Here is a 14,056-nt window from a genome sequence, read left to right as displayed (position 1 = left end):
CATTTTTAGCCAGGCGTTGTCAGTTTATTTTCGATTTATGAGTTTGACTGTCCCTCTGGTATCTTTCGTCCCTCCTTTGAAATACACATAGGCATATACAGGTATTAACGTCTTGTTATCTCAATATGCACCACCTGACTGAAGGAAGTATCCCTCGTCAGTTCACGAGATTTCTCGTAATTGGTCACAAAAGACTATTAACGATAATGTTTATAGTTAAACATTTTCAAAATCTGTTCTACAAATCTCTACGTGTTATTAATCAGTGATAATAAATCGTTGTTGCTCCTGTCAAAAATGTACTGCAATGACCAAGACCAAGTTGGGTAAAGATTATTATATATAGGCTCAAGAGATTTTGTCCGGAAACCGAAATATTGACGGTCGGACGATCGGATGTAATTTATCATATTGTATGTCGGCCTCAACACTGTTGCAACTCGGCTAATAATGCAAATACAGATTGCTAATTTCCGTGTTCAATCCATTTGTTTACTGTTAGTATAAATTTGTCAATAATACAGTTTTCTTTTTTCCAGTGCCTTGTTACATATGGATCAACATTCGTCCTTGTAGCGTTAAGTATTGATAGATTAGATGCCATAGCTAGACCATTAGGATTTTCCACAAGTAGTAAGATATCTAATTTTTACATGAATATAACAATTTCTAAGTTTCCTTAGCTTTAATTTTACTGAATTACAAGTGGACGTCTCGGTGTTGTTAAACCAGATTTAATCAAATATTTTTTTCTCTCACAAGTGTCCTCTGTCTATTCGATTGACATTGTAAATTGACATGATATCATTATGTACACTTTGGTCGAGTAACATATATTTTGATCCCAAGGAATTGACAGTAATGCGAATCAACGGACGCACCAACAACGAAAACATACCGTTCACAATTAAATCGATTTATAACAGTATACTGTTTTCCCATTCATATTGTGTCTGAGTCTACCTTTCAGGACCTTATATTTTGTTAGATATTGTGTGTTTAACGCCGCTGTTTAGCACCGCTTTTTGACTATTTCTAAGCGGTCAGTTTGTATTGGTACAGGAAGCCGAAGTGCCTGAAGAAAACCACCGACCTTTGATAAGGAGACTGAAAATCCTAGTCAATTACGATTAGAGTTGAGTGCACCAATACGAACGGGGTTCGCGCTCACAACCTCAGTGTTAACTAGCTAGTAACTACTTATACCACTCGGCCGCCGAGGCCCCTCACGTCCGTATTATAAATGGAATATACTCATAGTGCCAATAGCTGAATCACGGTTCAATAATTTCATTGTTCTGGTGATATCTTGAAAATGTTTCTCTTTGAAGTACTTTTAATTTATTTTTCACTTAATCCCACAATGCAGAGACAAATCCTTTTTTGTGAGGAATTTTTGTTTTCTACTAGTATTTGTTGTTGGTCTCTTTTTCATTCTTGTCCCAGGAATAGATTACCTTAGCCGTATTTGGCACAACTTTTTGGAATTTTGGATCCTCAATGCTCTTCAACTTTGTACTTGCTTGGCTTTATAACTTTTTTATATGAGCTTCACTGATGAGTCTTATGTAGACGAAACGCGCGTCTGGCGTACTAAATGATAATCTCATGGTACTTTTGATAACTATTTACACCACTGGGTAGATGCCACTGCTGGTGGACGTTTCGTCCTCGAGGTTTTCACCAGCCCAGTAGTCAGCACTTCGATGTTGACATGAATATCAATTATGTGGTCATTTTTATAAATTTCCTGTATACAAAACTTTGAATTTTTCGAAAAACTAAGGATTTTCTTTTCCCAAGAATTGATTACCTTAGCCGAATTTGGCACAACTTTTTGGAATTTTGGATCTTCAATGTACTTGTTTGGCTTTATAACTATGTTGATATGAGCGTCACTGATGAGTCTTATGTAGACGTAACGCGTCTGGCGTACTAAATTATAATCCTGGTACTTTTGATAACTAATTTCATAACACGACGTTGTATGTTTTGAGTCATGATTGTCCTTTCAAGCATACAATAAACAGGTATCGCCACAGTAGGTGAAGTCCTTAATTGCTCTGAATCAAAATATTGTCTAGCAGGTTTAATTCACCAATTGATACATTATAAAATGCATATTCCTACATGTTGTTTTGCATATGACTGTTGTTTTCTATACGTTGATGTGCTTGATTTTGCCATTTGATAAGGGACTTTCCGTTTTGAACTTTCCTCAGAGTTCGGTATTTCTGTTATTTTTTTTTTTTTTTATATATTTAAAAAAAATAAGTATGTATTGAATGATTGCAAATGAGACAATGTTATCCTTTATTGCACTCCTAAACGAAGTACAATTGCAATCATCACAATGTCTGATATTAACGCTCACTGGAGTACATGAAAGTTAATTACATGTGATCAATCCCTTAACTAACGAAACAACTCGATTTTGTTTGTCGACCAAGATCGAAAGTTCATGACAAAAATGTTTGAATCAACACTTTGCTGTAGACACATGTTTATAATTACATTTCAACAGGAAAAAGTCATACAATTGAATAGATGACTGATGATTCGATATGTTGATTAAATGTCTACTAAACCTAACTTTTGACATTCGTTGACATTCAAAAATGAGTAACACATTAGTTTTAAAATTGTAAAAGGGGATATAAAATAGAAACTTACATTGCTTCTTATTTAGTTTCTAGTTTTTTCTCATCCTTAATGTTGCGTCATTTCAAACGACGTCTTTTATGTGAACTTTCGTCAGTTTTCCCCTACTCCTCAACCTGAAAAGGATCAAAATCCTAAATTTCTTTTGTGAGACGTTTTGATAAACAAAATAAATCTTTTGCGCGTTATACATGTTAAAGTTTCGATTAATTCATGAAATTGGCCATTTCAGAATGCAAAGGACTATGGCTAATTACATTGTTCGTACCCCAAAATGAAAATAACGTTACGTCATTGATTGAATTTCGATTCTTTGGACGTTTTAAACCAATCATCACGCTTGGTGTGCACTTTTTAAATTTTTACCCAGAATGCATTAGATTCTGAAACGGTGAATTGTCTGTAGCATTCAAACTAAAACATAGTGAAAGACAAATCAATAAAAAAATTGAAAATTCAAACATTTTCTGATCTTGCTTAGCTATTTATATTCAAAGTTTTATAGTTTATCCACAGAAAATAACCAGTAGATCGTTGTGATAAGGTTTTTGTGACTAACAGTATTTCAAACGAATGTATGACCTCTCAGTATCTTCAAATTTGAGATCAAACACTGAGTACTCATTACTCTGAATAAACATGAAGAACATTGCTTGTGTTTGTATAGGTACTAATCTTGATTCTGATTTTGATAACAGAAAGCATAAAGTAAATCTGTATTGCTATACAGTAACAAAACATTACATTCCACTGTTCTGTCGATGTTATTTACTATAATTTCTGAATGGATTTTCACTCATAAACCATTTCCCTAGTAGATAATTAGAATGCACTGTTTAAAATTCAGTAGCTGCAACTAATCAAAATCAATCTAACGATTGAGATTTTAATAAATATTGTTAAAGGCATGTTTAATCAATTTTATTATATAAGTGTTTTATATCTTGTACTTTTATTCTGTGTCATTTGGCCTTTTATGGAGAATTGTCTAATTTGCAATCAAATCACATCTTTTTATATTGACTTCCGGGACTGCTACCCGTGCTGTGTGGATGCAGTATAATGTGTCCCCGTGCTTGTAGTGTATGCCCTTATAATTTTACCGTTATTGTTTTTTTTTTGCGTGTAAGAGAGCTGTCTACATATCCAATTATATTAATGTTTTATTTCTTCTACTGTTTTTTATTATGTCATTTTGGTCTCTTGTAGAGATTTGTTTCATTGGCACTCATATCACATTTTCTTAATTTTTTTAGAAGCTAGAAATAGGATACTTGTTGCCACAGCTTGGTTGATTGCAGCGGTGTTCTCTATTCCTGCCGCTGTTTTATTTAAGACAGATCAATGCATGATAAATTTACCAACAATTGTACATTGGAAGGTAAGTTAACTGAATTATGATTACGATACTTTTGCATTATAAATTTGCCAACAATTGTACATTGGAAGGTAAGTTAGTTGAACTATGATTACGATACTTTTGTATTATAAATTTGCCAACAATTGTAAATTGAAAGGTAAGTTAATTGAATTATGATTACGATACTTTTGCATTATGAATTTGCCAACAATTGTAAATTGAAAGGTAAGTTAATCTGCTTACCCTTCCGGAGCACCTGAGATCACCCCTAGTTTTTGGTGGGGTTCGTGTTGTTTATTCTTTAGTTTTCTATGTTGTGTCGTGTGTACTATTGTTTTTCTGTTTGTCTTTTTCATTTTTAGCCATGGAGTTGTCACTTTGTTTTAGATTTATGAGTTTGACTGTCCCTTTGGTATCTTTCGTCCCTCTTTAATTGAACTATGATTACGATACTTTTGCATTATGAATTTGCCAACAATTGTAAATTGAAAGGTAAGTTAATTGAATTATGATTACGATACTTTTGCATTATGAATTTGCCAACAATGGTAAACTGAAAGGTAAGTTAATTGAATTATGATTTCGATACTTTTGCATTATAAACATGACAAATTTGTCAACAATTGTAAATTGAAAGGTGAATTGATCGGATTATGATTATGAGACTCGTGCATATCTTAGTAAACTTAGTTGTCCTACAAAGCTATTGATTTCTGTAGATTTGAATTATTGTCATTGCGACTGTCAAAAACGGCACAGCTGTATTGCAATACAATTCGGAAATAATTATAGCAAAAACAAACAAATAAATGAAGCAAACACAAACACGATTCTACAAAACACTTAATCAAAACTAAGGTATGAACAACACGAAACCTAACCAAATATTATGAGGTGATTCGCTGGAGAAATGTGAGCACTTGAACTATGATATTGTTCAATAAGCAATGCAATACATACTGCAAACCAACTTATTTTCGCGGATACTTTATTTCGCGTTAAGCCCTTTCTATCCCATTTCCCGATACTCAAATTTAACTTGATATAGTTGAGTGTAGAAAAATTAAAGTTTCACATATTCGCGACGATTTATATTCGCGATAGTATTCTTCTGGCGAAAGTCGTGAAAATAAATCGCTCGGGAAAATTAGTTAGTTTACAGTATTCTCCAAATAAAGGCTATTGTTATGTGTGTGCTTTGACTTGTTGTTTTAACATAACATGTGGCAAATTGGCAGAAGTAATAAACATTGTTACCTACAATATTACAATATCTGATGTTCATTATTTATTATGTTTTAATGAGCAAAAACATACGTTAGTCAGTTACTTTTGGTGGCATTCTTCTCATTTTGTTTTAGAATATGAAAATCATTAATCTTACTGTTTTGTTAACAATAAACTATGTTGCTAATAGAGTTGACACACTAACACGGTAATTGGCAAATAACATATATAACTATGCGTTAAATATGTTTGAAATGTCTGTTTCTTGTTTGTTAATAATTGATATTTTTTCATATTTATGTAACTATTATTGCCCTAACCATGTCCATTATTCTTGCAATTATCATACCTTTCTGTTTTTTCAGATATATGTAACCATTATTGCCTTTGCCGTGTTCATTATTCCAGCAATTATTATAGCTTTTTGTTATGGTATAATGGTATATATTATCGTCAGCAAGAACTCTGCGTTGATGGCGACGATGAAAAAGAAGCATGAAAGGAAACCGCTCTATTATAGACCAGGTATGAATTACACAACAAAAGACAGAAGTTATGTCGTGACATAAAATCATGGTGACAGATACAGGACAAAAGACAATTATGTTAGTTGTGACATGTGTTTTATCTAGTGACATATACAAATGAGTCTTGTTATATAAAACTAAACTAGGACAGTTGTGTAACAGTTCAGATAAAGAACAAACTATAAAATCCGTTGACAAGGACTTACTCATCAGATGAGTATAAATCGGAAGACAGCGTTTACGTAGACGGATACATATATATCATACCAACATACATGAGAGAACATACATGAGAGTTCTCGCAGTTACTGACAGCTAGTTCAAAGCGAAAAACACATAATAAAGTAGAAATCATTGATATAAGACTTAAATATCAATCAGTATACGTCTAACTTCAAACAGATTAATTGTAAAGGCGTCATTAACATTTAGATTGTCATTAAAACCAATAAGGCTATCAACCAGAAACCTGAGAGTCGTGGTGTAGTGGTTATTGCCTCGAACTACTAACACAAATGTTTCCGGTTCGATTCCCGTTCCGGGATTATAAATTTAGGGACTAAATTTTCGGATCTCACTTGACACCATTTGCGAGTATGGTCTTGATGAAACTATTATAGTCCGTCGGAAGGGGACGATAAATGGCTGACCCGTGTTAAAAGAGATCCATATCTCTTCTTCTTAAAAGACTACCTTGTAGATTTCGAAAAAAAGAGCAGGCTAATGCCGCCACAAGGCAGCACTCGCACCCGCATAGTGGTAAGGGATTAATATAACTGTCATAACTTGTTTCCCAATCCACTATTAATAAATATGTTTAAACTAACCAGAAACCTAATGTACTCTTCAAAAAGCTAAACTGCATATTGCAAGATTTGATGTACAGATCAGACAGTCTACTTTTCGGTTTCTTTGGTTTATTTTGTTTACTTTTGTATTTGTTTTTGTTCTGAACCAGATGTGCGTTTCGACAATCAATGTCTCTTTAGTGAACCTCTCGGCCAAAATATTTAAAATAAAATTATAAGATTTTCTCTTATAATTGCCTAATTTAGCAAAATCTCCTTTCACCGTGTTTTTTTTTAATTTTTTTGTAATAATATTATTGGTTGTCGTTAAATGTGTTGCTGGCATTTATAGCTATATATTTCAAAATTGTTCTGGGGAAAAATCTTTCCGGACGTCATGCGGAATTCTTTTTATCAACATTCCGTCGCCAAAAATTGCTAATGAAGAGCAAAAAAAACCCCAAAAAAACATCAATATGACAGTCCAAAGTCAGGAGCCTGTTATGTTATGGTTGTCGTTTATTTTGTACATAGTTAGTGTTTTTCACATGAATTATGCCCATGTTTTTTTCCGTTCGTCATGTGAACCGATTGTCGGATTTTCAACCGTACAAAAATTACGTGAATTTGTTTTAGGTAAATTTAAAAAAAAAATGCATTTAACAGTATCCGAGTTTAAGTCAAAGGGATTAGCCTGATGCATATTTTCTTGTTTGTTCTTTTTATCAGTATCGTATGTTTGAGATATTATCCCAATGATGGGGTTTCTTGGCTACGATTTTCTGTCACCATCTTTGTCAATTTTGATCGTTTAAACGAAATTATTAATAACTGAAACAAAATCTATTGGCCCAACCCCTTTAAAGACATATTAAATATTATATGCTGCATTGTTTTCAATTTTTTGACTGATTTGTCTTTTACAGAATTAAAAAATCAACGAAAGAAAGTTTCAAGTGTTCAACATGATTCCAGAGCCAGTTCCAGAGGAATTATTCCACAAGCTAAAATCCGAACAATAAAAATGACTTTTGTTATTATTTTAGGTAAATATATTTTAAAGCAGTTTATAGATATTACTTTTAATTATCACCATACAACGAATGCTAACGGTGTGGCACTGTTTGTTTCCACAAGCTATAATACGAACAATAAAAATGACATTTGATATTATATAAGGTAAGCATTCTCGAATGCAATTTATAAATATTACTCTTGATGCATCTTGGTGCGACACTATTTGTTTCATGTGATATACACACCGTTTTGAAATTATTGCATGAAAAAAATCACTTCTGGTTGGTTGTCTGGTAATGAAATTATAATTATAATGACAACAATTAGTTATAGAGTTTGGAGTACGCAGAGGAGAAAAGTTACATACTGTTGACCTTTTTTTGCTTTATTAACCTTATTGCTTCGCACAAAATTGGGACACAAATTGTATATGTTGTGTGAAGAAAAATAAAGTAAATTTATTTTGATAAAATGTGATAAAAAGTCAATGGAAAATGTTTTAAAACAATGCCAAAATCAAATTTTGAAAGACGCTAATAGCTTTATAAGAAACGTAATACACGAAAGCCATCATTTATTGAGGATATGAATTGATTGGACATGAAAAAATCTTTTTTTAAATGTATCTTACCTGTCGACCTATATTTTATACCGCAATATTCTAATAACTATATGTACATCTTTTTAGTATTTATTATGTGCTGGAGTCCCTACTTTTTGTGGAATTTACTCCAAGTTTATGGACATATCAAGTTAAATCACACAACTAAGCTGATTACAGTATTTGTTCAGAGTTTAGCACCTCTAAATAGTGCAATAAATCCAGTTATATATGGTGTATTTAGTACAAGAATTTGCCGTCAACTTAGGTATGCTTATTTTCTATTGTGAGTTTATTAATGTCAATTTTAGTCAAATAATCTTAATGATGGCGAATTAAAACTGAGAATGGAAATGGGGAATTTGTCAAAGACACAACCACCCGACCAAAAAGAAGATAACAGGAGAAGGCGTGCTCCAGCTGGCCCTAAACAAAAACTTATACTAGTTCAGTGATCATGGACGTCGTACTAAACTCCAAAATATATAAAAGAAACTAAAATTAAAAATCATGAAGACTTACAAAGGCAAGAGGCTCCTGACTTGGGACAGGCGCAAAAAAGGCGGTGGGGTTGAACATGTGTGCCGAGATCTCAACCCTTTCCTATACCTCTAGTTAGTGTAGAAAAACCTCTAGTTCGTGTAGAAAAAAACAAATACACAACCATTAGCACATTGAAACTCAGTTTAAAAGAAGTCCGAGTCCGATTTCAGAATAGGTAACAGAAGAAACTAAATAAAATGACAATGATACATAAATCAACAAAAGACGACTAGCAGATAATGACTGAAAATAGTTATAGATATCAAAATCTCGTCAATCGATTACGAAGAGACACATCCCGTATAGCAGACAATTTCCGCGGGTTGTAAATTTTCGCTTATTTTCGCGGCTAGAACAAAATCGACTTAAAATATTCCGCCAATTTAAAAGTGTACAAGCAAAGGTATAAATAAAAGTTTTGAATTCGCAAAAATATTTTGTATACCTTTCTCAATGAAAATCGCGAAATTTTACACCCGCGAAAATAACCCGCTATACGGTATCTGAAGGTCAACAATGACGGAATATATCACTATTGATTTGAGATACATACCCAACGTATTTGTCAATCAATTTGTGATGGTGACCGTAACATTTTTGTAGCGTCAATTTCAGTAAACAAACGTATCTAATCTCTTTACGGTAAACTATTTACCAGAGAACAGCGCATCCTCCTTATTGCACATAGCAGTGCTATGAGGTATGAGTTTAGCTCACATTTGAAGACCGTACGGTGACCTACAATTTCTTTCTTCTGGTTTCTGGTAGAGATTTTTTTCATTGGCAATCATACCACATCGTTTTATTTATATGCATACAGATTGTGTTATAACATGCATGACAATAGTAAACAAACGTGTGTCAAAATCTTATATTCATTTAGTACATAATATCTGTCTCAACGTTTCTTTGCATATGAAAACATGAACCCTTATTTAGGACACAATGTCAGTGGTTTTCTCCAGCGTCAGCCACCAATAGTTACACCTGTTATCTGTGACGAGTGTATTTAGTCCATGTCTAAAATTTACGCATGAATTACTTTTAACTTTTTGTTTTATGTATTGCAGTAAGAAGGTAACAATTAAACGTTGTTTTGATTATATTTTCATTTTGCACGATACAAGACAGATCTGCGTGGCGATGCTCTCTTTTCAACCTTTTTTTTATATAACTAAATTTGATAATTCGATTCAATGTAAAGCTATTCCAATGTTAGTTCTGCAATCAGTGTGACAAGTAAAAATCTATGTTGCAAACCGACAATGCAATTCAATAATATAGTTGTCATGACTAGTAAATAAAACATGACATAACTAATGATAAATATAAATAAGGAATGTATAGGGTCTGTAAAAAAGGATAACAAAACTTATTATTTTATTTCCGGTAAAACTTATAATTACATACTATAGGACCAGCTAAATTGACACAGTAAAACCTGGCTAAATCGAATCCTGCATAAACATAAAATATGTATTAACCAAACATGTTCTTGAGCACCGTCATATCAAATTGTATGTATTGTGAACCTGATAAAACCGAACATCGGCCAAAACCGAACACATCATACATCTCGAAGAGGTTCGGTTTAAACAGACTTCACTGTATTACATACCTTCGTGTTTTATTAACAATTCAAGTAAAACATGTATACCATAAGGTAATGGAATCTGCAAAACTTCAATACATACTTTATTGACAAGTAATATGTATTTCTGGTACATTCTTTGGACAACAAAATCATTACACTAACGCAAAAATGATAATTGCGCTTTTTTGCATTCATATCTGACTACTATACATTAAATCAAATCTTATCAATGTCCATGCGGAAGACACGTGTTCCTTGATTAAAAGAACCAAATTCAGTTTAGTACTAACAAATCATTTATTATTTTCTTTCTCATTTGTTCACTTGTGAAATAATATAATAACGTTACTGACGACCAATCATCTTTATGTTTTCTTTTGATACATAAAGAATGCATGTATCAAGTTAGGAATATGACAGTTGTTTTCATTTGTTCGATTTGTTTGATCAATTGATTTTGACATGTTATAAAGGAATTTCCGATTTGAATTTCCAGTGGAGCTCGCCATTTGGGTTATTTTTGTTTGAAAATTGACACTCTTAATGCCATTTTAAAGTTTAAGTCATGTACAGTTGACGTCAAACGCAACTACCTTCATTTTTATGTTAACTAACAATGTATGCTTCAAGCTGATATTTGCATCTCATTTTTTTTTATATTTCAGACGATTCAAAGCAGTTAAAGTAATTTGTGATATATTTCCCTTTTGTGCTGACCAAACGAAAATGCCATCTGATCATTCTACAATGGTAACGGACAACACGTTTACATTTCGACGTCAGATTATCTCCCCTAGCAGATCTATTTATAACCAAGGGGAAAGTTTTCAAATGGAAACATGTGACCTGATAGCTAGTGTATTGCCTGACAAAAAACAACCAGCAATTATAAGAAACTAAAGAAATCAGTTATTCCATTTGTGCACAAAAGGGTCAAACCTTTCATGTATCTTGCAGAGGTTATTAAAGAACCGATTTTCATTTGAAAATGTTAGAGAACGCAATGAAAACGTTCATGGGATCAATACCTTGTATAGCGGGAATGACCGAATGAAAGATGACGAACACTTATTGCATTTTATCTAATTAGCAATGAAACAATAAACAAAATAATCTGTTTACAAAAGTGATTAATAGGTGATTTTAAAATAATTTTGAGCGCTAAATTAGAATGTAAAACAATAACCCAAAAACAATATATATATTTATTATGTTTAAAACTAATTGATGTTTAAGTTTGTTGTTATATGAAAAAGACAATAAAGGGGGCACATGTCTAAATGGGAGGACAACCTGAACAAAGTACTGATAAATACTTTAGAAGAATAACTTATTAATATTAAAACAATCAGCCACTACATGATAAAACGCTTCATGCATATTACAAAAACGTCATGGATATTAAAAAGTTATGCATATTTTAATCCAGATACATTTTTTAAGTCACAATGCATAAACTAACCATGTATTGAATATGAAGTCATTTGAAGAGGGGGCCAAACATGTCCCTTATCATACCTTGTCCTTTGCGTTCGCTTTTTTTTCTTTTCCTCGCCGGATTTGAACTCATGCAACTGAGATATCGTGGCATTAGATCGCCTTGCACTATATCGGACGCGGTAGTCCACTCGACGACCTAGGCTCCACAATAACAAAGCTTTTAATGGCTGGGTGTTATCTTTCCTCGTCAGTTTTGATTAACCGCTGTAACACAGTATATGACATATACACTACAGTCCAGGTGTAGCAAGACTAACTAAAAAATAAGATAAACAACAACAAACAAACCCTAAATTGTATGCCCGTGATTTCGGACATACTTGATGTTCACATCGCCACCTCTAGCATTTACGCAAGTTACAATGATATTCTATTGTAAAAGGGGTGTGAATGATACCAGAGGGACATTCATAGATCGAAAATAAACTGACCACGCAATGGCTAAAAGAGAAAAAGACAAATAGACAAAAAATAGTACACAAGACTTACTATAGAAAACTAAAGACTAAGCAACTCAAACCCCATCAAAAACTGGGGATGATTGTAAAATTCAGTATGCATTTGTATATAGTCCTCATAAATTTAAGTTTTGAGGTTTATAAAACCAGAAGAATACTTGTAAAGCCTTTCTTACTAAAAAAAAATGTTCAAAATTTGGCAAGAACAAATTACAATCTAAGGAATGTTTTTTAATCACTATCAGTGTTCATAGATATGATACTTCAGTTATTGTTTGTTATTTTGTCATGTCTGCCTATAAAAGGAAGTTAAATGATGTATAATAAAAATAAATATCCGACTATCTTCATCTTTACTAATGACAGATCACAATCAAGTTAACGAACTTAAGTCATAATCTAAGGAATGTTTTTAATCACTATTAGTGTTCATAGATATAATACTTCAGTTATTGTTTGTTATTTTGTCATGTCTGCCTATAAAAGGAAGTTAAATGATGTATAATAAAAATAAATATCCGACTATCTTCATCTTTACTAATGACAGATCACAATCAAGTTAACGAACTTAAGTCATAATCTAAGGATAATGATGTAATTGTAGACTATTTATCCTTCATAAAAAGTAATTCGATAGAATAATTGGAAGCATACAGATATATGTTTCCCTTAATAAATTAGAAATTTCCGCAGTCATAAAGAAGTTATTGATATCACATCCAATCAGATTATACCAATATACAGCTATTAATACATCATTTTATAGGTCATAATGATCCCATGTCATTAGATTCTTAAGATGATGTGGTGGGACATTTGAGTGACATCTTTTGTGTATATATTCTATCATTGCAAACAAGTCAGAGCGAGATATTGCAAGTCGCATCTAAAGGAGTAGGTCCGGTAAGACTCCTTCTGGGCCCCAAAATATAGCAGTTTTACAAAATTGTTAAAATGTAAACTTTTAGTTATTTATTGGACAGTAGAATGCTTCTGCTACATAAATATGGGCTTTTTTGACGATACAATGCATATATATCGGGTACTAGCACCATAAAGTCATGCTAAATTACTGAAATCTTCACTATTCTAGAATTTTAGTTAAATTTAAGACGGTTTTCGTGTAAAACGAAATTGGCCGCATTCGCGTTCATCCTTAATATTGAAATGTAAGTTGTATTTTATGATAATACATAACATATATAAAGGTTGAGGATGAACACGGATGCCGCCACTTTCATTTTTGACAAAAACCTTCTGAAAAATGACATTTTTCGGCATATTTGGTAGATTTTTCATAATTGAGCTTGAATCGGATCGTTTTTAATGACTAAATCAGTGAAAATCTTTCACATAACCTTATTGATTCAAATGAAATAGACACTTAAGTGTTTAAAAAATGGTCAAAATCTTTCGTCAGATAAACCTGAAATTTGAGGCAAAAATCGGTCCATACCGGACCTACTCCTTTGGAATATGTGATTATGAACCACACAGTATTCAAGCAGCAGCCCATCACAACGTACCGACATTAAACAATAGCTAACCAATCAAACACAACAATCATTTAATATTACAACACACCATAATGTACGTAAAAGAAACTAAAATTGGTCGAAAATGAAAAAAAAAAACTAAACGAAAAACAGAAAGAACTTCCATATCATTATTTGTCTTAAAAACTCGAGAACAAGATGAAGATTCACCTATAAATTAGGTGCATCAGGAGCGATTGATTTACTTTCATCATAAAAAAAACGCTGGAACCCAAAACTTTTAA

At 32.5% G+C, this 14,056-nt stretch overlaps 1 protein-coding gene across 5 annotated transcripts in view; it reads left to right on the top strand.

The window, feature by feature from the left end:
- Positions 1-12,799, top strand: part of LOC139502700 (cardioacceleratory peptide receptor-like) — a 132,456-nt gene extending 119,657 nt beyond the window's left edge. For all 5 annotated transcript variants that reach the window (XM_071292248.1, XM_071292252.1, XM_071292249.1 and 2 more), the window contains 6 exons: positions 540-633; positions 3,918-4,042; positions 5,614-5,773; positions 7,490-7,609; positions 8,269-8,449; positions 10,984-12,799. In XM_071292248.1, coding sequence (XP_071148349.1) covers positions 540-633; positions 3,918-4,042; positions 5,614-5,773; positions 7,490-7,609; positions 8,269-8,449; positions 10,984-11,218 — 915 coding nt within the window. In that variant the 3' untranslated portion in view covers positions 11,219-12,799. The remainder of the gene's footprint in view (positions 1-539; positions 634-3,917; positions 4,043-5,613; positions 5,774-7,489; positions 7,610-8,268; positions 8,450-10,983) is intronic.
- The last annotated feature ends 1,257 nt before the right edge of the window (positions 12,800-14,056 follow it).

Source organism: Mytilus edulis, chromosome 14, assembly GCF_963676685.1.
Source record: "Mytilus edulis chromosome 14, xbMytEdul2.2, whole genome shotgun sequence".
NCBI classification, from domain to species: domain Eukaryota; kingdom Metazoa; phylum Mollusca; class Bivalvia; order Mytilida; family Mytilidae; genus Mytilus; species Mytilus edulis.
The sequence above is the reverse complement of the archived record's forward strand: the minus strand, read 5'-3'. Positions and strand labels throughout refer to the sequence as shown.